General features: G+C 44.5%; 2 protein-coding genes across 2 annotated transcripts; both read left to right on the top strand.

The window, feature by feature from the left end:
- Positions 1-11,750: 11,750 nt before the first annotated feature.
- Positions 11,751-15,736, top strand: pex13 (peroxisomal biogenesis factor 13). Its single transcript, XM_034552742.1, has 4 exons — positions 11,751-11,927; positions 12,420-13,129; positions 14,136-14,258; positions 14,724-15,736. The coding sequence occupies exons 1-4, from the start codon at positions 11,854-11,856 to the stop codon at positions 15,053-15,055; spliced, it is 1,239 nt and encodes a 412-aa protein (XP_034408633.1). The 5' UTR covers positions 11,751-11,853; the 3' UTR covers positions 15,056-15,736.
- A 1,823-nt stretch (positions 15,737-17,559) lies between these two features.
- Positions 17,560-26,480, top strand: kiaa1841 (KIAA1841 ortholog). The gene is made up of 20 exons (XM_034552306.1): positions 17,560-17,709; positions 17,871-18,042; positions 18,418-18,520; positions 19,586-19,824; positions 20,047-20,105; positions 20,514-20,674; positions 21,421-21,507; positions 21,615-21,725; positions 21,835-21,958; positions 22,049-22,195; positions 22,903-23,045; positions 23,140-23,236; positions 23,331-23,363; positions 23,830-23,929; positions 24,196-24,281; positions 24,925-24,953; positions 25,121-25,194; positions 25,950-26,038; positions 26,238-26,313; positions 26,387-26,480. The coding sequence occupies exons 1-20, from the start codon at positions 17,560-17,562 to the stop codon at positions 26,470-26,472; spliced, it is 2,166 nt and encodes a 721-aa protein (XP_034408197.1). The 3' UTR covers positions 26,473-26,480.
- Positions 26,481-27,224: the final 744 nt, after the last annotated feature.

A 27,224-nucleotide genomic window follows, 5' to 3' on the forward strand; every position in this document is an offset into this window, starting at 1 on the left:
CGAGCACGAAGCTACAGTATGACGCACTGGGATTCAATCATCTAATATTTATCTTTAGTAGCGATAATGAGGTAATAGCCTGTGCAAGTTTTTCGTGACTGACTACAACTCATCTCAACAACGAGGTGAGCGATGAGCCACATGACTGCACTTTCAGTTTGAGCTTTACTGGACTTGTCAGGATGTTCTCTTTCTCTTCTTCTCAACCAGACAAAACAACTTAAAGGATAAAAACTAGGCTAGACTGAACTTGAAGTGAAAGTCTGAGCACTGATGGCAGTGAAATCTGGCTTTTTCATGGTCCAACCGATACTTTTTGCTTTCATGCCCATGCACAAATGTAGAAGTGCTGAGATGACTGCTCTCCCAGCAAAGAAATAGTGTGGCTCGCAACCCCGCCTCACACTGCAATGTGTCGCACAACGTGCGAGTCGCTTACAGCTGTAAGATGGTTCAACATTTTGGGAAAAGTGCTTCATCACTTTCTTGCCGAGAGATAGAATAGAAGATTGATAGCTTAGCTTAGCATAAAGGCTAGGAGCAGGGAAACAGCTAGCAAGGCTCTTGTCTGGAGCCAACCAAATCTGTCCAAAGATAAGTAAATCAAAAGGTCACGGCCTTGGCATACTTTGCTTTGACTCATATCGACAATACTAATCCCTCTGTGAATTTGTTGCACAGTTTCGCTTTTACATCAGCGTCGTTCATATTTTCATCACGATAGATGAATGTGGATTCTAATCTTATTTCTTGTAAAATTCAGTATTCACTAATGCAAAGGTACTTTTCAAGCAGTGCGTCCTGAGGCGTCACTACCAAGGAATCCAGGATGTACAACGTTGGATGTTTGTTTTCTCTCATATTAAAGGAGACTGAGGTGAAACGCTGCATGCAGCATCCTTCCTTCAACCACAGTGAACCCCGATTTAACCTCAGCGCGCAGGATACTGTCAACAATCCGCTCACAGGCGTTTGGTTTCGATTCGCTGATTTTATTTTGACATATAGAACAACCTTGGCCGTCATTTGAAGTCCATTCTTGGCCACCATATAAGTCCTATTCACTCTCCTTTTGGTACTGTTTTGGACTGCGAGCTGCTAAATACTTCACTATGTTAAACAGCTGCGGTCACTAACTTGGTCGGTCGGCCGTCAAAGTGGGCAGGTAGCGCAGTGGGTTCATCAGCGCGTGTTGTTGGAAACAGGATTGATGACGTTGGCAAGATTGAACCATTAAGTAAAGTTGCACGCCGTGAAGCCCAACGAATGAAGTGAAAAGTGATCTTTTTTTCTTCTTAAAAAGGAAGATGGATGTGAGGAAACACCTGTTTTAAAGTCATTTAAATGGCTTGTAAAAGGTGGCAAACATTGGTGGAACTTTTGAAAATTCCAGTAAACACATGCCGGTGAGTAAAATGTTTTATTACAGGTTACATAACATGATGGGAATAGTTCCTGTAATGTGGGTTACTACATTGACCTTTTGACAGAACATTGATGTTTTGACATCTGAGCTGGGCTGGCGTAATTTCTTTCTTGATGTTGACTCAAGTTTACCGTAGACCTCACTGCAGAGGGTTGATTAGTCCAGAGAAAGACTTAATTTAATGCAAAGCACAAAGTTACATGTTTTGATGGGGTATTATAATTCCTTTTTTAGATTTACATGCCCATATTTAGCTTAGGGCTAACGAAAGCCTGTTGCAGACTAAGGCTATTTTGTGATTCATCTAGATGGTTACCCTGGGCTCCAATGTTTACGTTTGAGTTCTTAACACAGCGCTTACTCATCCAGTGCTGATATATGTAGCGGGTACAGGGCTGTGTAATGAAACAAGGTATTGCAACATCAAATCCAGTGCATTGGTAAATATTAAGAGGACTCAATGTCCTCACTGACACACAGACCATGGTGAAGTAAATCAGTCAGAATATTTCACTTAAGCAAGTTAGTCCTGCATGAGTGCACACGGGCCACGTGCATACATTGTATGTCACGTCTGTTTGTGTAGCCATGTGGGTCTTTCTGTGCACACATAGCCAGAGTTTGCGCTAGTGCAGTGTGGCTCTTTCAGTATGTTCTAACCATGTCCTGGAAAAGGCAAGCCAGACCTGTTTGGCCACCTATTTCCAGTAATGCCCCTCCTCTGCTGCTCTGTCTCCTCCCCCTTCCCTCAGCTCCCCCCACCCCCACCACTCTGCTTCTTCCTGTGAAGCTCACAAACCCTCACTCACTGCAAATGGTTGCTGACGACACAGGCATCCGGTCACACTCTACCTGAACGAACGCACCATTATCTCACCACATCAGGGTTATCAGGTGCATTCGTACAACAACAGTACACTCACAGAGGTGTATGCCTGCAGAATGGATAATAGAAAGTACAAATTGTATTCCACTTCCTCTATCTATTCCTCATATATTGAGTTTGATGCTCATTGTATGTTAGTTAAGTTAAAAACAACTATATGGGGTTTCATATACATGTAACCATAAATATGAAGGTAAACATGATTTTTGGAAGTGAATAAATTATTCATTAAAGAAATTAAATGTGTTAACTTCATCAGATTACAGACTGGCAGAAGGCACATTTGTCATTTGTGATTCTGGGCTATACTAAATAAACGGAATTGAATAGAGAAATTAAGGTTTAAGGTTCGAAAAAGGCCTCCCTCTGCATCAACTGGAAAGATGCCCAAACGATGTCATAAACACATATAGTCATCTTTTCCACCTATAAGATCACTGAGCCGAGAACTCTCTGTGAAATATGGAGAGCAGTTATTACTTCCATTCTCCGAGAGCAATTCCCCTGATCCTACAATTTGCAAACTTCCTGCAGCACATTTTAATTATAGGTGTTGTACCTTATGTGTAGCTAGACTCCACATGCAAGACCTAACTCATGTTTCAGAGCAAGGGGGGGAAATCCCACGAAGCTTTTACTGTGAATGTTTGACAAGAGCAGTGGATACCTGTGTGTTCCAGGGTGTTCAGCAGGTTTATGCCATTGTTTTAGAGGTCTGATACTTAAGATGAGTGACTCTAGGGAGGAACCATACTCTGAGTTTATGTATGCTAATGTAGTGAGTAGATATGAAGAAGCAGAAAAATGACTGCTGTCATTTATTCAGCACTGACATAGCCTACAGGGCCCTACAAAGCCAAAACGCAGTTTTCTAACTACATATTTGGCTCTGTTTTCCATATACAATGATTATGCCATAGACATTTAGGAAGGGGGGAGCATGTCAAATTTGCACAAAAGAGAAAGAGAAAATTAGCTTTAACAACAAACAAAGTAAAGCTAGCTGGAGTGGAAGTGGAATCACAGCTAGCCTGAGCTCAAGCTAATTCAATAGCCTTTTTCCTTTGAAGTTTCCTATATTTGAAAAATGTATGATGTCCCAACATCGTAGTAAGTCAGTATTCTATACGCATATGTAAAGCAGTACCTGTGATCAAAGCAGAAAAAGTAGCAGATAAATAAGCTGTGTTAGAAGCTAACTACCCTAGCTAAACTAGCTCTAAATGGCTTAAATGCCACCCATATTTTCCAAACATAGTCTTCGTAGAGTATCTGATATAAGATAAGATAAGATAAGATAATCCTTTATTAGTCCCTCAGTGGGGAAATTACAGGATTACAGCAGCATTGCTCACAGTAATAAGTAAAACAAGTAGTATAATAACAGAATTAAGATAAAGAGTAAAAAACAAGAATAATATTATATATACAGACGGAGTAGAAATAGAATAAAGTGGATAAAGTGTATAAAATAAATTTTAAAAAATTAAAAAAGTACTTAAACGTATTAGTATTGCACAACTGGGCAACTGGGCTAAAGTGCTGTTCTGTTATGTGCAGCTTGAAACACAGGACCCAAACGCCGTCAACGATGGAAAAGCAACTTTTATTGCTAAACAGGATTCCAAAACAGGATTCCAAAAAACCAGGATACAAAACATGCACACAAGATCTTCCACGATCTAGACAAGACGAACCGACAAAGGGGAATGACATGAACAGGACTTAAATACAGAGGGCTGGTGCAGGTGATTGGACACAGGAGGAAACAATCAGGAACAGGGCAGACAATCACAGGGACAGGAAGTGAAGAGAAACAGAGGACACGAGAGACAAGGACTTCAAAATAAGACAGGAAACACGAAACAACACTACAGATCCTGACATAACCCCCCCCTCAAGGGGCGGATTCCAGACGACCCAACACAGTCCCCCAGGGTGGGTGAAGGGGAGCCGGAGGCGGGACCAAAAGCCTGGCAGAAGAAGTCCGGGGGACGGGCCGGAGGACGACCACCAGGAGGACTGACCTGCTCCGGAGGACGGGCAGGAGGACGGCCACCAGGAGGACTGACCTGCTCCGGAGGACGGGCAGGAGGACGACCACCAGGAGGACTGACCTGCTCCGGGGGATGGGTAGAAGGGCGACCACCAGGCGGACGGAAGGGCTCTGGGGGACGGGCTGAAGGACGGCCACCAGGTGGACGGAAGGGCTCCGGGGGACGGGCAGGAGGATGGCCACCAGGCACATAGACCTGCTCCGGGGAACGGGCAGAAGGGCGACCACCAGGCGGACGGGCTGAAGGACTGCCACCAGGCAGATAGACCTGCTCCGGGGGACGGGCAGAAGGGCGACCACCAGGTGAACAGACGGGCTCCGGGGGAACCCCAGGAACAGAAGCCGGAAGCGGCCATGGTGGCGACCGAACACAGGGAGCCTGAGTCGGCCGGGGGCGGCGACGTGACCCGGGGAACCGGGGGCGGCCGGGGCGCCGACGGGACACGGGGAGCTGGGATCGGCCGGGGCGCCGACAGGACACGAGGAGCGGGGGTCGGCCGGGGCGCCGACAGGACACGGGGAGCTGGAGTCGGCCGGGGCGCCGACAGGACATGAGGAGCTGGGATCGGCCGGGGCGCCGACGGGACACGAGGAGCTGGGTCGGCCGGGGCGCCGACAGGACACGGGGAGCTGGAGTCGGCCGGGGCGCCGACAGGACACGGGGAGCTGGAGTCGGCCGGGGCGCCGACAGGACACGGGGAGCTGGAGTCGGCCGGGGCGCCGACAGGACACGAGGAGCTGGGATCGGCTGAGGCGCCGACGGGACACGGGGAGCTGGAGTCGGCCGGGGCGACGACGGGACAGCATCGGCAGGAACCGGCGGGGACTGCGGCCGAAGCAGGACCCTGTCTAACGCCTGGAGGGACTCCATCATGTCCCGGAAAGCGTCCTGGGACAAGGCAAAGGAAGCAAGGGCCGGCCGGAAGTCCAATAGGTCCCAGGAAGTTGGGGTTGGCCGGAACACGGAGGCGGCAACAGGAACAGGCGAGGGCTGCAGCACGGAGGCGACTGCGGGAACCGGAGTAGTCTGCGGCACAGAGGCGGCAGCCGGAACCCTCCACCGACGCGGTCTGGAGGTTTGCGCCCCCCACTCCGGGGCTGGGCCTGGGTGACCTCTGCCCCTGGGGCTACGAGGCCCCCCATAAGCCAAACGGGTCCCGTTGAAGGGGTCTGGTGCCGAGACCCTATGGGGGTTGTAGTTCCCCTTCTGGAGGCTACGAGGGCCCCCATAGGCCAAGCGGGTCCCTTCGAAGGGGTTTGGTGCCGAGACCCTATGGGGGTTGTAGTTCCCCTTCTGGAGGCTACGAGGGCCCCCATAGGCCAAGCGGGTCCCTTCGAAGGGGTTGTAGGCTGGGTCCATTCTTGGTCGGTTCGTTCTGTTATGTGCAGCTTGAAACACAGGACCCAAACGCCGTCAACGATGGAAAAGCAACTTTTATTGCTAAACAGGATTCCAAAACAGGATTCCAAAACAGTCTTACACACAAGATCTTCCACGATCTAGACAAGACGAACCGACAAAGGGGAATGACATGAACAGGACTTAAATACAGAGGGCTGGTGCAGGTGATTGGACACAGGAGGAAACAATCAGGAACAGGGCAGACAATCACAGGGACAGGAAGTGAAGAGAAACAGAGGACACGAGAGACAAGGACTTCAAAATAAGACAGGAAACACGAAACAACACTACAGATCCTGACACTGTTCAGTGCGAAGTCCAAAGTGTTCAAGTGTTTGTGGCCTACTGGGAGCTCAGCTTGTTGTGTATATCATAGGATTTACAGCGTATATATACACTTTGGATAAGTAGCCTTCAAACTTTTTATATAATAGAAACTACAGTATTGTCCCTTCAGTTACTGTATTTCCCTTTTTTCATAAACAGCCACACCTTGTCACATCCATGTCAACATACTGCGTGGCGCCCACAGGCTAAAGAGTTCTGTTTGTTCTGCCAACATTTTTCACTTGACAGTTCCACTTCCCCGTCTGCCATGCATACTCTGTGCAATACACACATTCGGAGCACAAAGAGAACATACACACTGGCACATACACACTGGCACATACACATAGAGCGACGAGGAGCCGGCGTTTTGTGAAAAGTACCAGCAAAAATACACCATTCAACCAATCAATCAGTCAGGAACACTGGAATTTCAGAGTGAGTAGAGGAATGCTGCATTAGGGTGAAGTCATAGGTCTGGTTATGCCAGTCGATTAAATATCTGTACGCATAAACAGAAAGGCAGATATGGGTGTGAGGGAAAGCTTAGGGATTCTACCATGATTAGCACCTCTTGTGGCTTTGTATAAATACAGAAATATACAGGGTAAGTTTGAGGCTGCCCCAGAAAATGTTCATTTCAACCTCTGTGAAATGTGTCTGCAATAATTGGCAATAATTGGCCACATTTTCCTCTTAAAAATGTCAAGAAAGCCCAATTTCCTCCAGTGCATTTTGGGCGATTTTGTGACCATCCAACAGCAGATCATCGGACAATCCGAGTACAATTGCTTTAGGAGCTTCTACTGATAAATTCTCCCGTTTCCATGCCTTAACTGCATTTCTATCAATATCACAAACTCTATGGCCATAAGTATCTTACTAAAGTATTTTGGCCTGGGGCTGTTGTTTTTGTAGTTTGCCTTTGCCCCTTTAAAAGAATAGTTATATTCCGTAGTTTTAAAAAATATGATCCACTTTCTTGCTGTAAATGAGACTCCAGTTCAGTTTAGGTTTGAGTTAATGAGCGTTGTGGTTTTGCACACTGAAGTTTGATGTGGGGTTTTGCTAACTTGCAGACAGGCTAGCTGTTTCCGACTGTTCCCAGTCTCTTTATGCTAAGCTAAGCTAACCGCAACCCTGGCCGCAGCTCCATATTTAAGGGACAGACAGGAGAGTTGCGTCGATATTCTCGCCGAGCTACAAGCCGTGAAGCAGTTCACCCAAAGAGCGATGTGCTCACGTTTCATTTGAATGCTTCGCGATTTGGAGCCAAACACCTGCAGCCAAGTCCTAAAAGAATCTGGTGGAAACCCTGAAACCAGAGGCTGCAGCACATTAACATCCACAAACCATATATGACCGTACTTTTTTGGTGTCCTCGTACTTTTGACCATTTTTAAACATCTCTTTATTGTCCTTTGTGAAAAGGGAGACAAAAGACAACAACATAATGAGCTGAACATTGCAAATAACATGTGAACATCATAGACATTTGTTGGGGGTAAATAAATAATATGTTTAATTTGGATTAGTTGCTCGTTGATTCAAATGGCACAACGCTCCAGGAAATTGTAAAAGGCATTCAACATTTTCCCAAATGTTATTATGTTTGTTTTTTTGTAAGATCTCTCTTTTCTCGAGCCAAATAAAAACTTTACTGATCCTTAACAGTCGTTGACCTTCCCATAGGCTATCACCACAAGAAAGGTCAAACCCCAAATACCAGCTCCAAGTGTCTGCCCACGCGCAGCTACATCACGGGCCGACACTTTGGAGTCCCACCTCATGCCCGGGATCCTGACACTGTCACGCCACACACCTACATTGAGGCGACGCACAGGCACCCTCTGTTCGTCCTACCCCACAGTGACTCGAAAGTGACGGCTCTTCAACGCACAGAGCTTGACATCACAGGGCTCCCTCCTCAAACCGCACTGTACACCCCTGCACCCACTGCTTGCGCTCAAGAGCAGCTCTCCTCACACTAACTGCAGCTCAAGCCGCCCCCTCCCCAACCGTACGGTGTTAACTGAGCAACACTTGGCTTGATGCTGAGAGCAAGTGGGAGGCCAAAGGGGGGTCCGTCCTCATACCAAATTCACACGTTATGCAAGTCAAATCTCGAGAGTTGCCAAGTCGGAAATCAATGGAGAGTGACGTAGGAAATGAGTACCTAAATCTGACACACACACACACACATACACACACACAAAAAGCCTTTATACGGTGTATATGTGTGCACACACATGGAATTTGACTCCGGTTACACGTACGCTTTCGTCGTACATACATATTTAAATTACAAATGACAGGATAAATATAAAAAGACATTAAAGACGACAGAGTAGCAACATGTATGTACAATATAAAAACTAAAAACAACAATATGTATGTACAATATAAAAACAACAACAGTGACAATGAATTGGGAATGTAGTGCAGAAAGTTATTAACATTAAATTCTCCCTCACTGATCTGATTGTGTGAAATAATGTGAATAACGTGTTTTTTTCTTACCTAGAATTCATTTTTTTAGAGTTTAAAAAGCAGTAAAAAAAAACTAATTTGTTTATTCAGCTCACACTTTATATCTGAACTCTCTCGTACATAATGTAGGCTTACATAATGAAGTGCAAACCATAGGGCAGTGCGAATGATTCTCCTCAGCCAAACCACTAGGAATTTAAAATGACTGGACATTAGTTTGAAAAATAGTCATGAAAATATGTGCGTCCTTAATTTAAATACGGTGTATTACAGATGAGGGATATTCCCTTTTAGCCACAATATCGAAAGCTGTAGACGCCGATGGGGGTCTTCGTTTGTGATAAGTCACAGCGCCCTCTGCTGGACAGAAGTGAGAAGTGCCTTTTAATCGTCAACAGTGTAAAAAAGAAAAAAACTCAGGATTGTTACAGTTTTTCTCGATTGCTAAGACACAATTCCTGGAACAACTCACCATCTTTTCAAATCTTCACACACAATTTAAAAAACTCACACCAAACAGTCCAAACATCTAACTTCTGGGTCCCAATCAGTCTTTACCCTCAGACAATACACACAAGCTGTCAAAACACAGACTACATTAGTGTTTGTTACACACAGGAGGGATTAATTCAACACACTGCCACCAAAATGTCAATAATAGGGTTTATTCACAGCACTTCCAGATTGAGCACATATACAGGTTCATCAGCATCGGCATCAATATCAGTATGATCTTGTCTCAGGTCAGGGTCAGGCCATAGTATTTTATCAGAAATTACTCTGCCTCTTCCTCTTCCTCTGCCTCTTCCTCTTCCTCTCCATCTCCATCTGCCTCTTCCTCTTCCTCTTCCTCTCCCTCTCCCTCTCCATCTGCCTCTTCCTCTTCCTCTTCCTCTCCCTCTCCCTCTCCCTCTCCCTCTCCCTCTCCCTCTTCCTCTTCCTCTCCCTCTCCCTCTCCCTCTCCCTCTCTCTCTTCCTCTTCCTCTCCATCTCCATCTCCATCTGCCTCTCCCTCTCCCTCTCCCTCTCCCTCTCCCTCTCCCTCTCCCTCTCCCTCTCCCTCTCCTTCTCCCTCTCCATGTGCCTCTGCCTCTGCCTCTTCCTCTTCCTCTCCCTCTCCCTCTCCCTCTCCCTCTCCCTCTCCCTCTCCCTCTCCCTCTCTCTCTTCCTCTCCATCTCCATCTCCATCTCCATCTCCATCTCCATCTCCATCTCCATCTGCCTCTGCCTCTGCCTCTCCCTCTCCCTCTCCCTCTCCCTCTCCCTCTCCCTCTCCCTCTCCATATCCATATCCATATCCATATCCATCTTCCTCTTCCTCTTCCTCTTCCTCTCTCTTGTCTCTCAACCTCTGCATGGTTGGGATCCATTGTTCCAAAGGACATGAGCATGCCTCTAAGCTCTATTTATTGACCCCCGATTCTGATTGGTGTGTTTTCACCTTGAGAAGGGTGTGGTCTCTGAGTTTATGTTATGATAACTTGAGTTAATTATATTGAGAGCATGTGTTTGCTGAATGAACACGTAGTGTAAAGAATGCTTTATTTGGTCACTTTTGTGTAAGGTTTTGCAGAAAGTGTTTTGAATATTGAGACATGTGTGGACACAGGTGAATTGTGTTTTTGGTTATGGGAAATGTGTGTGTGCTTCTGGGAATGACAAAAAGATTTGGGTGTTTGTGCTACAGGAACAAGGTTTTGTGTTTTAGCAATCGAGAAAAACTGTAATAGCTTTGAGAGGTAATTTAAGATTGAAGATACTGCCAACAATATACGTAGGTCTTTAAACCGATTTGGGTAGATCTAACTGCAGTAATAATATGTAATGTAATCTCTATTTTGTCCGTTTTTCTGGTCTGATCACCTCTGATAGCACAGTTGGTGCCATGGTGGCGAAAAAGATATACTGAGGATGTGACGCGCAGACTAAATGTGTGATTGTATTATTGAAAGTAGTTTTGGAAGTCTTTTCCCTTTTTGGAGATACAGTATAACAATGCATCACTGATGTCAATTAATTTTGTTTGGAATATGGTGAAATATGGTGAATATGGTCAAAAGTTCAGCTTTTAAGTTCACAGGCATTTTGTTTAAATAAAAAAAATATTTACATTTTACCATACCCATTAGGCTTTTACATTATGTTTTATTTATGTTCTTAAATTTAACAAATATTAGTTTTGTTAAACCTGTTGAAGAACTTGACATTTAATTAATGAGATTCAATTTCTATTCTGAATCATTATAGTTATTTACGTTCCAGGTATTGTTCCAGGTCTATGTCGTAGTATATAATATTCCATACAAATGAGTATAGAATGCTATAAGATGTATCATAAAAAAGTCATACCTATACATATGCCTAATAAATGCCATTAAAATATCACAGTTTATTATACCAGAAAAGTGTAATATATTATGCCATCACAAAAAAAAACACAAAAAGGTCATGGTATGCCAATAAAAAAAGAGTATATAGTATGCAATAACAATATTTAGTAAACAAAAAAATGCCAAAAGAGCCTGTTGGTTTCATTCTCTGGACATAAATCACACGTTTCATCCTATTTATAAAAAAATTGTTTTCCCACATTGAGTTTAAAAGCAACACGCTCCACCTTTACATGTGCGAAATTACATTAAAACGGCGTTGTTCTTTTTAGGCCATAAACCTCAAAATATGTCCACTTGGCACCTATTAGAAGATATACTCTTCCTCGGTGAGCGCATGCATTTCTATTCAATCAATACCACACAAGCGTAGTGCGCCCTCTAGCGGCCTGGATCGGAAATAGCAGTGAAATGGAATTTCCTGAGTGATTACATTCATTTAAATAAATAAAAATAAATCCGGAAAGATACCCAGCACCATGAAGCAAGAGGATTGAAACGTGTTTCATTCAAATGTCTGGTCTTGGTGATCATCACTCTGCTTAAGAGGTTATGGCAGAAATAAACTACTGTCCTAATTTGAATAGAAAGTGAAGGAAAACAATATATGTTTCCTGCATTTTGATCAGCCTGCTAATCCGATTCTTATTATATTGGTTTATTTATAAATCCATATGCCTATATTATTATTATTATTACTAGTCGTAGTGGTGTTCTACTGTTGTTATTACAAAATCTCTCCAACATCTGAAATAGAAAATTACGAGTAGACCAGGAACGCATCTGGAGAAGCTGGGACAGGGTCCGGAAAGAGATATTACACATCCGGAAAAGAGTTAGCATTACTGGTTACACATTGTGGCTATACGTGTAGCGATGGATCCACAGCCTCCACAGAAGCCATGGGAAAGGCTCATTCCAGGGGCAATGAGTGCGCCTATAAATTACAGGTACACGAGCTATAAAAGCCTGTTTGTGTGTTGGACCGGAAGCTAACTTTAGCTGGTTCGCTGTTGTTGCTGCGTTAGCTAGCTTACGCCGAGGTGGCCGCACACGTGATGTGAACCGAACAGGTCCAAGTCAGACTATTTTACCGACGATAGACATTTAAACAAAGCAGCGGCTGCACCACTAGCTGCCCGTCTAACGTTAACTTGCTCGGTCCAACGAGGCCCTGTCGTGTCTTCTTCTGGAGGCTCAGGTTACTAAGTGTAGCACGAAACAATAACTTAAACCTTTGCAGTAGTTTTGAATGGCCCCTCGCTACTTCGAAATAGTCTTTCTTACATGTCTGCGTTAGTCATGTTGTGAGGTAGTTCAAACACATGTAATCACACAGGATCATTAACCTAGCTTCAGGTCATTGGCACATTTCCCATGCTCCCATACAAAATAAGTACAGATGTTTTGATCTTCTTGTCTTGACCTTTACCACCAAACAGATCTGCAAACTTTGGACCAGCTGTGGGCCCTTCCTACTCTGCAGGCCCTCCGGTCATGACCCGGATGGTGCCCCAGGTTCCCCCCCGTCCCGTCCAGCAGGCTTACCGGCCGTCTTACAGCTCTTTGACCCCCTCCTACAGCCCATATGGGAGCTCCATGTATGGGGGCTACAGCCCCTACGGCGGCGGAGGCTATGGCCACGGCCTTGGAGGGTACGGCCGCATCTCCCACACGGAAGACGTTGCCCCCAGCCGCTTCGTGCAGCAGGCGGAGGAGAGCAGTCGCGGCGCCTTCCAGTCCATCGAGAGCATCGTCCAGGCCTTTGCCTCAGTCAGCATGATGCTGGACGCCACCTTCTCAGCGGTGTATAACAGTTTCCGCGCTGTGCTAGACGTGGCCAACCACCTAACACGGCTGCGTTCACACCTCACCAGGGTTTTGTCGGCATTTGCTCTGGTACGCACCTTGCGCTACTTCTACCGAAGGTTACAGAGGCTGCTGGGACGAAGGTCGGACGCCGAGGTCGACGATTTGTGGTCCGACAGTGCCAGTGATGCCCTGGCGACAAGCGTGTCCGGCAGGGATGGGGCAGGGATGGAGGGTCAGCCCGTGAAGTCCTGGCCAATCTTTCTGTTTTTTGCCGTAGTCTTGGGGGGACCCTACCTCATCTGGAAACTGCTGAGCTCAGGCCCTGGCTCAGAAGAGAACGGTGAGACTAACGTTCAAGATTTTGCACTTGCAGATGAGATGGTAAACTTCCACATTTTTGTACACATAACTTTATACGTTCAGGGGCCGTCCCCTTTTATTCTTGGGGCTCTCTGCACTTTAGATCAGCAGCTTTCACCTTTTGCCATCAAGTCCCAAGCTATTGGCGATGTTATATTCAGCAAATCCCAATTACTGCTGGCAGGGGCTGAATTTAGCCTGCTTGAGTAAATGTTTATGTATTTATTTTATTTACCCGGAATTCCCGTTAGTTACTACCAAGGTAGAAACTCTTCTTCCTGAGGTGCCGACTAAAACACTACATCACAATGTAAAAACAAAAATCTAAAAAATTCTAAACAAAAACAAGCAAACTACAAGAAACAGTAAACAACAAAAATGATTGACAAGTCAAACATTGAAGAAAAAAAACCAATCAAACTACAAGAAACAATAAATCAAGAACAATAACACTACTAATGACAATGATTGAGAAAGAAAAAAAAACATACAAGCAAACTACAAGAAACAGTAAATCAACAATAAAACCACAAATGACAGTACTAACAAAAGAGCTAAGATTTTTTATTTTTTTTTAAAGGAAGCAGGTCCACATTTCAGGTCACCTGCCACTTCCTTTTTATATGAAGAATTATTATTCATTAAAAAGTGATAAGAATGGTCAGGGACATGAAAGATCCCATCTTTCTACTGCCTGGTACCACTGGCTCAGTGTTCTACATAGATTTCAGAGGCAGCAGACAACATTTGAGTGGCTGGTAGCAACGGTCACGGACCGAACTGACAAAAATAACTTCATTTCAGACTGCTGGCTTTTCAAATTAGATTAGATTAGATTAAATATACTTTATTCATCCCCAGGGGGTAATTTCTTGAAATGACCTGGAATTTAAAAAAAATCTCTCTGAAACTCTGATGAAGCTCACTACTATTACTCTTCTTCTTATTCTAACAAGTGACGATGCATTTTGTGTTTCTTTATCCAGCCACTAACTGGGCCACCGGGGAGGATGACCACGTGGTGGCCCGAGCCGAGTATGACTTTTTAGCCGCGTCCAAGGAGGAGATCTCTGTGCGGGCTGGAGACATGCTCAACCTCGCACCCAGAGGTGAGGGCTCTTTTAACGACTGCTGGACATTGGTTTAACACTCCTGGGTGCACTAGAACGTTATGCTGCAGTGTTCAGTAGCAAAACTGGATTTTAATGTCATGAATTTTGCTTGATTTGGTTCTTCACCTGGTTCTTTTTTTATCCACATCCACCTTCTTCTGAGTTGAAGTATTATTTCAAGATGTATATCAATGTTACAACATTTAAATTACATTTATCCAGTCATCAAGGTTATTATCCTTATCAGGAAGAGGTGGGGGTTACAGCCCTCGTTGTCCTGTCCATATGCTATTATAAGTGCAAAGACATGAGTCAAAAAGCATGTAAACGTTTGTCCTTTGAGGAACAAACAAATTGTCAAGAATGGAAAGCATGCTGTGGGGAAAAACATAACAGAGTTTGTATTCATCCCATCTTGATGAGCTCAGATTGTGACCTTTTGATTCTCCCACCCGTGTTCAGAGCACCAGCCCAAGGTGCGCGGCTGGCTGCTGGCCAGCGTGGACGGCCAGGCTGCGGGACTCGTCCCTGCCAACTACGTCAAGGTCCTGGGGAAGAGGAGGGGCCTAAAGCACGTGGAGATAGAGAGGCAAGGGAACACTGCAGCACACCCACAGTCCAACCCCGCCCAAGGCTTCACCCCGGGCCTCGGTCCAGCCTCCGCCTCGGTCTCCACGGAGGTGCTGCTGGAGGCGGCGTACAGAGAAACGCCAGCCCCCTTCAGTCCGGGAACACCCGGCTCCAGCGTGCCCTCCAGCACAGTGCTGATCATCCCAGAGAAGACTGACCTGTGATGTTTGCACGCGCGTGCCTTTCTCTGTATGCAAGTAATGTGCGTGTTTACAACGTTGGTTGGCTCAGTCCGTATTCGTTTGCAGCGTTTAAGTCCGAAGATTTACTCATTATTAGCTGACCGTGGATATTCAGGAAAACACCATAGACCTCCATTGAGAATTTCTCAAAGTAGTTCCTTGGCTTATTATTCAAATCATCGAACACCACCTGGACCTTGTGATAAGATTAAAGGTCAAAAGGGTTTTCCATACACAGTTTCCCTGTTTTGCTCGTCTGTTTAGAACAAATGTGTCTCAAATTAGGAGGTTATCCTTCCATTTCTTGTACAAGAAAGAAAGTTTAGTGTGTTCTCTAAATACGGCACACTGCCGTTCTTAACATCATGTCTGATTTAAGATGTAATATCTTGATATTGTTCAATAACAATAATTAGCTCAATGTTGAAGTTAATGAGACGCACTGCTACATCATCTGTATACGACAGTGTGAGGACAACGTTTCATGATGTTAATTATGTCTTTTGCCCTCACTTGGTCCTCTGCGTTGTCTTCTTTGTGTGGCAAATGGGATTGGATTCTCAATTGCTCACTTTGCACAAGTTCAGTTGTTTGTTAGTCACAGATTGTAATTTTGTAAATATTTAATATAATTATTTTGAAAAATAAATATTTTAAAAATCATGTGTTTGCCCTTTTGTGTAATCCGGAGGAAAGTTTGAATATAAAGTAGGTTGAATTGGCAAAAACGTCACATTTCACATAAATAACATCTTAAAGCTAAGATCCACTATTAAGACCAAGAGCGGCTTTATGTGTTATGTCTGTTATACTTGTTTTCATATTAAGTCCGGGGACTTGTTACTTTTTACGGCCGCTGTCTCTACGCAACAGGACGCCTGACCTGCTGCAGTGCGACACCGGGGACGAGTCCGCAGGTACCGACGGAACTACGCAAACAGCGTTTATTCCTCTCTATTCGGTGGACTTGACGGCTCAGTTTGCATCCTGACAGGACAGCCCGCCGATACAATGTCCCCGTGCTACCTGGAATAAACATTAATTGTGATAAGTAGCCACTTAACGTTACTTTGCTAACTTACCTCATAAGCTAGCTAACCTAGCTTGATTAAAGCTAATGCTGCCTTCGTGGACTATTCCAAAAAACTGTAGTTGTGACTGTGGCTGTGCTAATGGGTGAAGATTTTACCTTGGATATAATAACGCTGCTTTATCTCAAGCTTCACAACTTCATGGTCCACCTTTTTTTCTAAAATATCTTTCAGAATTGTTCGTTACTTAACTTATAAAGACTTGGCAAGACCTTCCCACAAAATGTGATCATTGTTTCTGGAGGTGTATATATTTTTACAATTATTTATTATTTATTTATTATTATTAAGAAAAAAAGCAGCAGCACCCATCAACAACTGCAGTGCAATGTCGCTGACTGCATCGCGAGGTCGTATTGGTTGTGACGCGTAGTATGGATTTACGATTTTACGAGGAATACCTGAAGGCACCACATCCTGTCCCTCAAAATTATCTGGCTAGCATTAGCTGCAGTTGCCGGTAGGAGTGAACCCGCAGCATCAGCACCACCCGGACACCATGACATAAACGGGCACCAGCGTAGTTTACTGTACGAGACGACGGGGAAGAACATCCCCGACACCAGATAAGTATGTCAACGACATGTTGTCCTTCTTGCGGTTTGAATCAACCTACGTGTAGAAAAGCTGCAGATTTAATTTGACCATGAACGCATCTGATGTTGATGCAGCAGCAGCAGCAGCAGGAGGACAGAGGGGCCTGCTCTGGCGTCACTATTAAGTTCCTCCATTGTATAACTTGCCATGGATTCATATCGTATCAACCAATGTATGTAAAATGTTTAAATACTCGACCTTTGGCTGCTGCTTAAAATCAAATCAGAGTAAAGCTCTGCAGACCCTTAAGGTAGTTATGACATGTGATGTATTCAATGATACAACATACAAATAAAATCATATTAATTTAAATGTCTAGTAAACAATGCATAACGCAGCCACCAGTCACCAACAAAAGGGTTAATGTTAGTATAGAAATATGGCTGACCCTACTTTTATTTTGAGGTGGCTAAACTGAGAGTGATGATTATCATCGACAAGCTTTATTCTCAGTTGTGGCGTTAATCAGTATTGATGCAATACCTCACATATGATAATGTAATACTCCCGCTTTCACTTGAGAGAACACAATAATCATTTAGATTATGACTGCCACTAACTATTGTTTTTTATTGTTGATGTAGTAATTATTATCTGATATCTCGGGCAATAAAATAGTAATACAATTTAAAAAAAAGAATGAAACTTAAGTGATTGTTTAAACAGTTGACAATTCATTTTTTGTTCATCAACTAGCAATAAAATAGCTCTGATTTGGATATAACGATCAGGCAGATGGAGGCGTTCATTCCTGACTTACTGCCTTTGGTTTCCCGTCTCTCTGCGTCTCTGTAGAAAATGAGCCGCTTCTGCTCGGACAACAACAACTTTCCCTATGACAACAACGTCCTAGTACTGGACATGGTGCTGGGCTCTCTGTGGGGTGTGCCCCAGCCCATAAACTGGGACAATGTAGCCAAGCTAGTTCCAGGATTCACTCCCAAGGAGGTAACTGGAGCGCTGGGTAACTATGAGTGCTTCCATCCTTCCATCCATCTGCCCCTCCGTCTGTCCAACGCTCCCATCCATCAACCATTCCAGTGGTTTAGAGACATGAGGCCTGGGTTGTTGATGAGAACTAACACTGTGGCACTGATGTGATCTCACAGTGTGCCCGTCGATTTGAGGAGCTGAAGAGCGCCGGGGGTTTTCTTCACGTGGACAACCACTGTAACGACCTGACAGAAGGGACCACCTCGCCTTCTGACGGCCTGACCGCGCTACTGGACGCTGGGGAGGTGGTGGAGACAGGAGGCAGCCATGGCAGCAGCATGGTTACAGGTCAGATAACATTCTTCCATCATCCTTTGACCGATATGATTGTGAAACAGGTATTTAATTGCATTCTAGGGATATTGAAAACGGCTTAGATTGAACTGAACTGTTATAAGTGTGTCATCTCATCTCTCTTGCTGGTGTTTCAGCTTTTTCCTCTCATGAAACATCTACGTTCTATCCAGTCTAAAATGCAGTTAGTTCTCATTTCAACGGTAGAGTTAATTGAACATTTTGACTATGTTATTTGCTTTACTAGATAAAACAGTTCAGGCACAGCTAACTTTGTCAATAGAAATATTATCATACCAGTAGAAGACACAGACTACTAAAAGCTTTATTACGAGTATATTTACATAATTATTGTTCTGCTTGCGTCAGCAGGCTCCAAATCGGCGCCCACAGGCAGGGTTGGTGCTGTGGAGAAGAAAGAGAGAAGAGTCTCAGCAGCAGAGGAGGATGACAAACCTCCGAAGCTCCAAGAGTGAGTATTGAGAGCTCACCCTCAGTCTTTACGAAGACGTCTGTGAACCCACGTTAACAAAAATGCTCTTTCTTCTTTAAAGGTGCAATATATGGGATTCAGAGCATTAATATAGCAGCAGACAATTATTAACTATGTTCGAAATTAACAAATGTAAATAAACGGGGGGGGAATTGTTCAATGCAGACATCGAGCTCTTGCTGTTGAATAAGGAGGAGGGGGAAATGTTATAGTTCTAAAAAAAACAGGAAGTCAGTGGTTATAGGTAATAATAAAAAATAAGCTGACTGACTCCCTCGGTCAATTCTGACATCGACGGTGCGAATCTGCGCCATGGCGCGGAAAAGTTGAGGATATTGGAACTTTTATTGGCGTTTAAACTGCCAGCCGTAACATCGGAAAACACACGAGACGATTCTAGCGACGCAGCTCGGTGTGATCGGCCCTTTAGCGCTCTTTGCACTGTTAGCACTTTTAGCGTTGTTTGTACTGTTAGCGTTGTTTGCGCTGTTAGCGTTGTTTGTACTGTTAGCGTTGTTTGTACTGTTAGCGTTGTTTGCGCTGTTAGCGTTGTTTGCACTGTTAGCGTTGTTTGCACTGTTAGCGTTGTTTGCACTTTTAGTGTTGTTTGCACTTTTAGTGTTGTTTGCACTTTTAGTGTTGTTTGCACTGTTAGCTTTGTTTGCACTTTTAGTGTTGTTTGCGCTGTTGGCGTTGTTTGCACTTTTAGTGTTGTTTGCACTTTTAGTGTTGTTTGCACTTTTAGTGTTGTTTGCACTGTTAGCTTTGTTTGCACTGTTAGAGTTGTTTGCACTGTTAGCGATGTTCACACTATTAGCGTTGTTGGCAGTTTTAAGAATTTTCTAGACACTCAAAGGTGCTTTTAGCGTTGTTTGCACTGTTAGCGTTGTTTGCACTGTTAGCGTTGTTTGCCGTTTTAATCATTTTCTAGACACTCAAAGACACTTTTAGCGTTGTTTGCACTGTTAGGACTGTTTGCACTTATAGCATTGTTTGCACTATTCATATCTTTTTAAATGGTGGATTTTAACTTTCTCCTCACAGTCCCAACATGGTCATCCATGTGTGCGACGAGACTAAGAACCTGAAGCAGGACTTCACTTGTCCAAGAGATCTCCTGGTCAAAGAGATGCGTTACTTTGCAGAGTACTTGTCTGTGGACCTCCAGAGGTGGGAGGAGGTGGACATCTCCGTCCACTGTGACGTGCAGATCTTCGACTGGCTCATGAACTACGTCAGGAGGAACTCTGCAGGGGAGGGGAACAAGGACAAACCCCGCCTCGGTAAATCCCCAGACAAACTGTAAAATAACAGCAAATATCACATTCTTACACATGGGCCTGAGCTGTCACCTACCTGTTTGTTTGAACCCTCGGATGGCGCTCGACTTACTGGTCACTAAACGTGGTGTGTGTGTGTTTGGTGGGCCACCGGCTGTGTGTTCTGTGTTGTGTGTCTGTTGTGGGGTTTCGCTTGGTTGGTCACGTGGTGTTTATCGGTTACAGAGCCCAGCAATGTGATCTCAATCCTGATCTCCTCCGAGTTCTTGAAGATGGATACGTTAGTAAGTGTTGTGACGCTGGGTGTGGTGACGTACTTCGGGCCTTTTGTTGTTCATATTAAAAAGAATTAAAAAAAATTATGTGTTGCCTTGCAACAACATATTCCCAAGAATATTCCCCCAGCATCTTTATGTTTCACAACTGATAATTGGTTATGCATACCAGTACAGGAAAAAACAGAGGCCTCATACATAGAGCTTTGTTAAGTTGATGTTGCATGGGTGTTAAGAGTGTAGACGCTCTTTTGCCCCCAAGAGTTATTTGGACCACTGCTCTGTAAGGAGAGCTAACGTCACAGTAGCATTTCCACAGTCGTGTTTCAGTAGCAATTTTTGTAGGATCATTAAAAATTCAGTTTCCTGTTGCCGTGAAAGGTCTTATAAGAGCGGTTTGTGTTTGTCCACGTTCAGGTGGAGGAGTGCATCCAGTACTGCCACAAACACATGAGCGCCATCGTGGCCACACCCTGCAACATGAACTGCATCAACAGCAACTTGGCGACGCGCATCGCCGAGCTCTTTAGCCACAACGAGGCCGACGACATCAGGGACAAAAAAGACAAGTTCAAGAGGTAACAGGAATGTTGAGTTTTCCTTTTTAATCGGGCAAGTGGGTCAGAAATCTACGTTCCTCTTTAAAAATAGTTTTATTTATTAGCAGTAATCATAGAAACAACTAAAAACCAAAGTTAACTGTCATATTTAATCTTTATTTGGGATTGGCTGTAGTTCATGGGGATGGGTGGTCGTCCTGTAACAAGCAAGACACTGAACCCCCAGTTGCTCCCCTTCACTGCAGCCCACTGCTCCTAAATAACTAAGGAGGGGTCAAATGCAGAGAAGGATTTCCCCACGGGGATCAATACAAGTGTACATTTCTTTCTATTTAGATCAATTAATCTAGAGTTTTGTCCCAAAGCGACCCAACTAAACCACCAGAATAGTTGAAATGCTCGTAACCTTTCCCGATAGGTACTGCGCATGTGCAACTCTCAATAAGGATGAGAAGGAAGCGGGTGGCTTCTTAGCTACATCCATCATCATCTCTGGAAAAAAAAAAGGACAATTCACCCCAAAATCTAACACACATAATGTTCTTCTTAACGTGTAGTGCTATTTATCAATGCAGATGGTTTGGGTGTGAGTTGCGGAGTTTAAAAAGATCAAATCTACTTTTGCCCTGTTGGATTTTTAATAATAATGTTTCTTAGATGAATGTGATGTGAGGAGAGAAGTCTATTATAATAGGTCATCCTCGCACATTCAGTCACTGGGTTCATTTTCATGAAAATCATTGAAATCATTTCCCTTCTCAAAGCAAATTGTTTCAGAAGAAAATTGAGCGTCTCTTCGATCCAAACTACCGGGGCAGAGATTCACCGGGAAACGCCTCCACTCTCTACAGGTGAGTTTCACCGCAGAGCAACAGCGTTAATTACGAGCGATTTGTTCATCAGCTGCACTTTCTGGTTTCTCTGGTCTCGATACTCCCATTGGTGTCGGCCTCACCAGGTGCGGTCTGTGCCTCAAGCTGCTGACCAAAGACACGGAGAGGAAGATTTCTTGCGTTCCAGGGAAAATCAACATTGATGCTCGCGGAGAGATCGTCTATTCGCACTCTAAGTATAACAGCAGTGTCCTGTGCTTGGACAATATGCATGTGCTCATAGTTCCTGTGTTTGTTCAGCTGTCAGCAATAATGCGTGGACAATGTGCGTGTGCATGTTTGCAGGCAGAAGAGCTGGGATGTGCACGAATACATCCCCGGCCTGTATGAGGAGCTCAAGTCCTGGGTCCTGGTCTACTGGAGAATCTGGGGTACCATCAACTACCTGACCTGCTCCCGATGCCAGCAGGTGTGTGTTTGCCTACGCCACGGCACGCAAGGTTTTGTGTGTAGTTAACATGAACACTTATTGACTAAGTGTGTGTGTGTGTGTGTGTAGCTGTTTGTGTGTGCAGAGCTGACCCATTGCAAGTACCACCCAGACAGTGTGCTGTACATGGGTACTGAGAAAGGCTGGCATGGTGCAGGAATGTACCCTTGCTGCAACCAGAGGGTTCTCCGCTTTGACCCGTCCGGTATGCCCAAGGTATGGACACTAACAGACAAACACATGTGTACTGATATTCTATACATAAACATTTTTTAAAAAGGAATCCAGTTGGTTCAACAAGTATGTTAGACTCAAAACTGGGCTGTGGTTTGAAGCCTTGAGTTCGGCAACCAGTGAGCGGACGTGACCATATTTGGACTGCAGAGGTGGGACTTAGAGAAGCCCTATGCGGCTCTTGTAGCAACCTGCCAATCACAAGGTAGACCCGCACTAAAGCCTACTCTGCTTTATGGTCTGTTTCACTCTAAATGGACCACAATTCACTAAATGAACATCATGCTGTATTAAAGAGGACTAGAGATTGAGGCCATAAACTCATGTTTACAATGTTTACTGAGGTAATAAATCAAGAGAGAAGTAGAGTCATTTATATAGACTTCTATACAACCAGAGGAGTCGCCCCCTGCCGGCCATTATGAGAATGCAGCTTTAAGGCACTTCTGCATTGGCTTCACCTGGTTCACTTTTTTTCGTAAGTTGATCCTCTCCTTCAGGTGGTCGTAATACATTTTGCAGCTGCCCGTCCGCAGCATAATGTCGCTTTCCCTCTTGTCCGTTTCCCCCAAACTGGAGGCGTGCCGACCGCCATCTACCGCGGGTCATACGCTGACTGTGGATCAGCACCTCACGCAATAAGCGCCTCACTTTAAAAAAAAGTGTACAAATGTGTTTGTGTGTTCGAGGGCTGTAAGATGCGCGACCACATAGTGAACGTCCCCGATGACGAGACCTGCGACGAGGTGACCTCGACCCAGACCAGAGTCCTCAATGACCTGCTGCTGCACAGAGACGCAGTGTGTTTGTCACACACACCGCCTGCAGAGGGGTGAGCATCATCAGTGTGTGTGTTGTGTGTGTGTTTGCAGGGCTACTCCTTATGATAGGTTCTGATGGAAAATATTTTGTCTCATGTGTGTTAGTTCTGATGAGAGTCCATCCAGTGCAGGAAAGGTTCAGGACTGCGAGGTCCTCTTGGAGCCAACACTGCTGGGACCTCTGAGAGGTGACGGCAGCACCGTGAGTCCTCTCTCTCTCTCTCTCCGATTCTCGTACTTATCTTCTAACAGCGTGTACATTTCTTTGGTTCTGACTCCTTTTTCTTTTTAACCAGTTTTCCCTTTTGAAAAACTGGAGTCTGCAACTGGTAGGAACTTTTCCCCCTCATTCCCTTCATCACACTTCGTTCAGCCAGCCGTCGTCACGATCACAAAACGCTTTTACCGAGATCTCCTGTTCGATAAAGTCAGGTGTGAAGACTATAAAGTCGGCATCACTCCCTCCAGGGAATACACGACACCTTAGTTCTTCTGTCACTGATGGATGTGTTCATCTCATTGAACACCACCGTCATCCATCCACCATCGAACTGTTCAAACACATTCCAACATACACAAAATAAGCTGGCGTTCACATAAAAACTGTATGCACTTAAATATGCGTGGCAAAACAGGAACATAAATAATATGCCTCGCTGGCTGCACACAGCCGAGAGGCAAGTGAGTCCACTAGGTAAATAATAATCTTCATAAATGAGTACGGAAACCTCGACCGCTACACATTGTCTCCTTTAGGGGAGCTTGTCACGACTAAATGCGACTTTACCCTTCCAGAGGCAGCAGACTCTCCTGTCAGAGGATGAGGAGTACACCACGGGGTCAGAGGTCACCGAGGATGAGGTGGGGGACGAAGAGGAGCTGTCCAAGAAACAAGGTGGGGAAGCTTCGTAGCTCTCTGTGTGTGTGTGTGTGTGTGTGTGTGTCTTTAAATGATCAAAGTAAAATGAGGACACAATGAAACATTTCTCTACATTTAGCGCCTCATTGCACTCGTTTCCATCACATCTATCTTTATCACGTCAGCCCTTTCTCACAAGGAAGGGAAATAAAACAGTTGCTTTCTTTGGCCAGCAGATGGCGCCGTGTGCCGTCACAGTATATTCATCATGTTTTCTTTTGGTGTGTTTTTCTGTTTTCCAGCTGCTAAGAAGGCCAAGAAGGCCCACAGACCTCTGAGAAAACAAATGTCCTCTCCAAACTTCCAGCGCAAAGACAAAGCAGAGAAAGTGAGTCAGTGACTTCACTCCTTTCCTCAGTGGAGAACAATACTGCAGAATGCATCTCAAACATTGAAAATACTTTTTGTTTTGGTCTTGTGGTACAATGCGTTGTGAAGCTGCAGCTTAATAAATGTTGAACTGCAGCAGGGGGTATTATTTACAGCTGGAAATGTCTGAAACAGATATGGGAGTAATGCTTTTGAAACTATCGTAACTTTGATTTAATTTAACTTCATTTTGATGCATTTATGGAACTGTATACACACTACACGTTGCTATTAATTTGTTTATCCATGCAGTTTTTATTTTTAACCATGTAAGTTTTTATTATTATAATTCAGCTTTGTGGAATTTGTACATACAGTTCACTCTGAATTATGCATTAGTACTCGAAAAACATTGATTAAACACTGCTTATTTATATATTTTATATTTATTATTGTTTATTTATGTTCATTCATCTAGAAGCACTGTACGCTACACTGTTTGTTGTTAATCTCTGCATTTTACTTTATTCTAATTTTTTTTTAAATAATTTCATTAGATTTAATAAAATCGTGTTAGTGGTACATATTTACACGCCGAGTGGCCGACTGTAACTTTAAAGCTGCATCGTTGACTTTTCTAAACCCGGTTTCCTTTCCCTCAGACACTGTCCCGGGACAACACACCTTTCACGTGAGTCACAAGGTCATTTAGAATACCTCCACACTTCTGCTTACACACTTCCATATCCACAGTATCAGATGAGGATTTGTATTCTCATATATACTTGATTTGACTTAAATGTTTTAAACCCAGCTGCTTTTCATTGCATTAAAAATGCTGGTCGGTGTGTTTTGTAGAGTGAGTGCCCAGAAGAATAAGTGGGACAGTTCTCGCTCCATGCGATACAACCAGGACGCTCAGAGGGAAGAAGGTAAAGATGATTATGATTAATACTTTTTTATTTCTTGCGCCACCTATTCAAATAAAATAGGTCTTTTGAATGCTCTTACTTTACTCTTTTAATCTTACATCGTTATGGAAGAGGGGATTTTATTTGAATGTTACTCACTTGAAATTGAAACAAACAATGCTACTTAGTTAGTAAAACAGGAAGTGACGTCCTGACTGACAGATGGCATTTTCATTTTGACACAAAAAGTGTGGTGACATTTAAATGTAAATGAAAGACCGTGGGCGCCGTTTGGCTTATCTCATTTGAATAGTGTACGGTCTTTAAAAGATGAAATATCAAATGCCGTTTTCATTAAGAAATTGTTCGAAACCTTTTTTTGTGACTCCAAGAAATGCTCGCAAAAGAAAGAAAACCCGGTTAAATAGTTTTTATTGCGTTTCAATTTTCAAATTTGAATTAACATTTTGAATATTGTCCGCTGTACAGAGGGACTATGAAAATCCAATTTAAAAACTTTTAATATGGTCAAAGTTCATTAATGAAAACGCAGATTGGATTTTTGCATTTCTTATTTTTACTTTGACTGAAATAACACATACGCAGGTGGAAAATGATTACACTATAGTGGAATTACATCAGTATCTTTAATAAAGTCCCCTATAGGCTTCCATACGTTCCCACTAAGTTGACATCAAGCCGTTTTCCTGCAGTCTTTTTTGATTCCCTGTGTGTGTGTGTGTGTGTGTGTGTGTGTGTGTGTCCTTCTGAACCAGACCAGCGTCGTATGGTGGAGATCATCGGCTACCTGACGAAGATGAGGTTTGGAGAACAGGAGTCGAGCAAATCAAAGGACACAAAAGAGGCAAGCAGCTGTTCACGGACACGCAAAATGTCGTTTGGCATCAGGATGCCGAACACGTAGCTTTCACCCGGCCGTTTGATCTCCTTTCACATCATGTGGTCATGATGCGGGTGCTGAGCGGTCAGCCCTGGTGTCGTAGTTTATGCAGCTGCCTGATGTCGGTTTGTGTGTGTGTGTGTGTGTGTGTTGCTGCAGACAGGGGGTATCTACTCCAGACTGGAAGCGCAATTTAAGAGTGGCGCTCAAGCCAGACAGAGTTCAGAGAAGACACCTAGGTACTCTTTGCGCACGCACGCACAATCGTCATCGCCATCGCGTCCCATTCACTAACTCTTCTTTCCTCTGCAGATCTAAAATACGCTACGCTCAGATCCGGACAACTTAAAGAACCCGATGGGGAAAAGGCTGCCGAGCTGTCTAAGAGACGGGCATGAAAACTGACAGAGAGCTCGCGAAAGACGCGGAAGAGGCAAGATCCTTTCGCCAGGGCTGAGTGCAACAAAATAGCTCCCCCCCCCCCCCCCCCCCCCCCCCCCCCCCCCCCCCCCCCCCCCCCCCCCCCCCCCCCCCCCCCCCCCCCCCCCCCCCCCCCCCCCCCCCCTTTCACTCAAAGTACGGCCATTTAACCCAGTTGACCCCTCTCCCCTCATCCCCGCTGCTTCCCTCCCTCTGTGCTTCACTCAGGTGATACGTTATTGATCACCATCAACAGTCACTTAGCTCGCTGCTTATTTGTGCAGCTGTGGTCAGTCCAGTAAAAACAGACATCTGGATCAACCTCTCCGTGTGCGTTTAGGGTTCAAAGTCTTGGAGCTGGACGAGGGGGTTTCTACAAAAAAAGGACAACAGGAGAAATGCCAGTTTATTTTTTTTTCTCCCGTCGTCTTCCTGGAAGATGGGAATGGTTTGGATCCAGTAGACTCCAAAGTGATGCCAAGAGGCCAGGCAGGGAATGACGCGTTCACTGCTTCGTTTCGGTTAACCGCTGATCCCAACACATCCGTTTGCATTTATGGTCTTCTGTGGATGCTGCGGTTGTTTGTTTGTTCTGGTAGAGCTATTCAGCTATAGGTCTAGTTGTAGCCGTCTGTATTGGAGCGTGACTGCACTGTACATACACAGGGACCAATAAAACATGAAGTGTTTACTCTTACGTTCCCCTGGGTGGCAGTGTTTCACCTTTGGG

The sequence above is a fragment of the Cyclopterus lumpus genome, chromosome 15 (assembly GCF_009769545.1).
Source record: "Cyclopterus lumpus isolate fCycLum1 chromosome 15, fCycLum1.pri, whole genome shotgun sequence".
Classification (NCBI taxonomy): domain Eukaryota; kingdom Metazoa; phylum Chordata; class Actinopteri; order Perciformes; family Cyclopteridae; genus Cyclopterus; species Cyclopterus lumpus.

What these genes read in the sequence shown, in the direction of transcription:
- kiaa1841 (XM_034552306.1), top strand. Translation starts at nt 17,560, where the DNA reads ATGAGCCGCTTCTGCTCGGACAACAACAACTTTCCCTATGACAACAAC. An exon ending in CAAGGACAAACCCCGCCTCG is followed by an intron (nt 19,825 to 20,046) that starts GTAAATCCCCAG and finishes TATCGGTTACAG; the next exon opens with AGCCCAGCAATGTGATCTCA. An exon ending in CCTGCTCCCGATGCCAGCAG is followed by an intron (nt 21,959 to 22,048) that starts GTGTGTGTTTGC and finishes GTGTGTGTGTAG; the next exon opens with CTGTTTGTGTGTGCAGAGCT.
- pex13 (XM_034552742.1), top strand. Translation starts at nt 11,854, where the DNA reads ATGGATCCACAGCCTCCACAGAAGCCATGGGAAAGGCTCATTCCAGGG. An exon ending in AGTGCGCCTATAAATTACAG is followed by an intron (nt 11,928 to 12,419) that starts GTACACGAGCTA and finishes ACCACCAAACAG; the next exon opens with ATCTGCAAACTTTGGACCAG. An exon ending in GCTCAACCTCGCACCCAGAG is followed by an intron (nt 14,259 to 14,723) that starts GTGAGGGCTCTT and finishes ACCCGTGTTCAG; the next exon opens with AGCACCAGCCCAAGGTGCGC.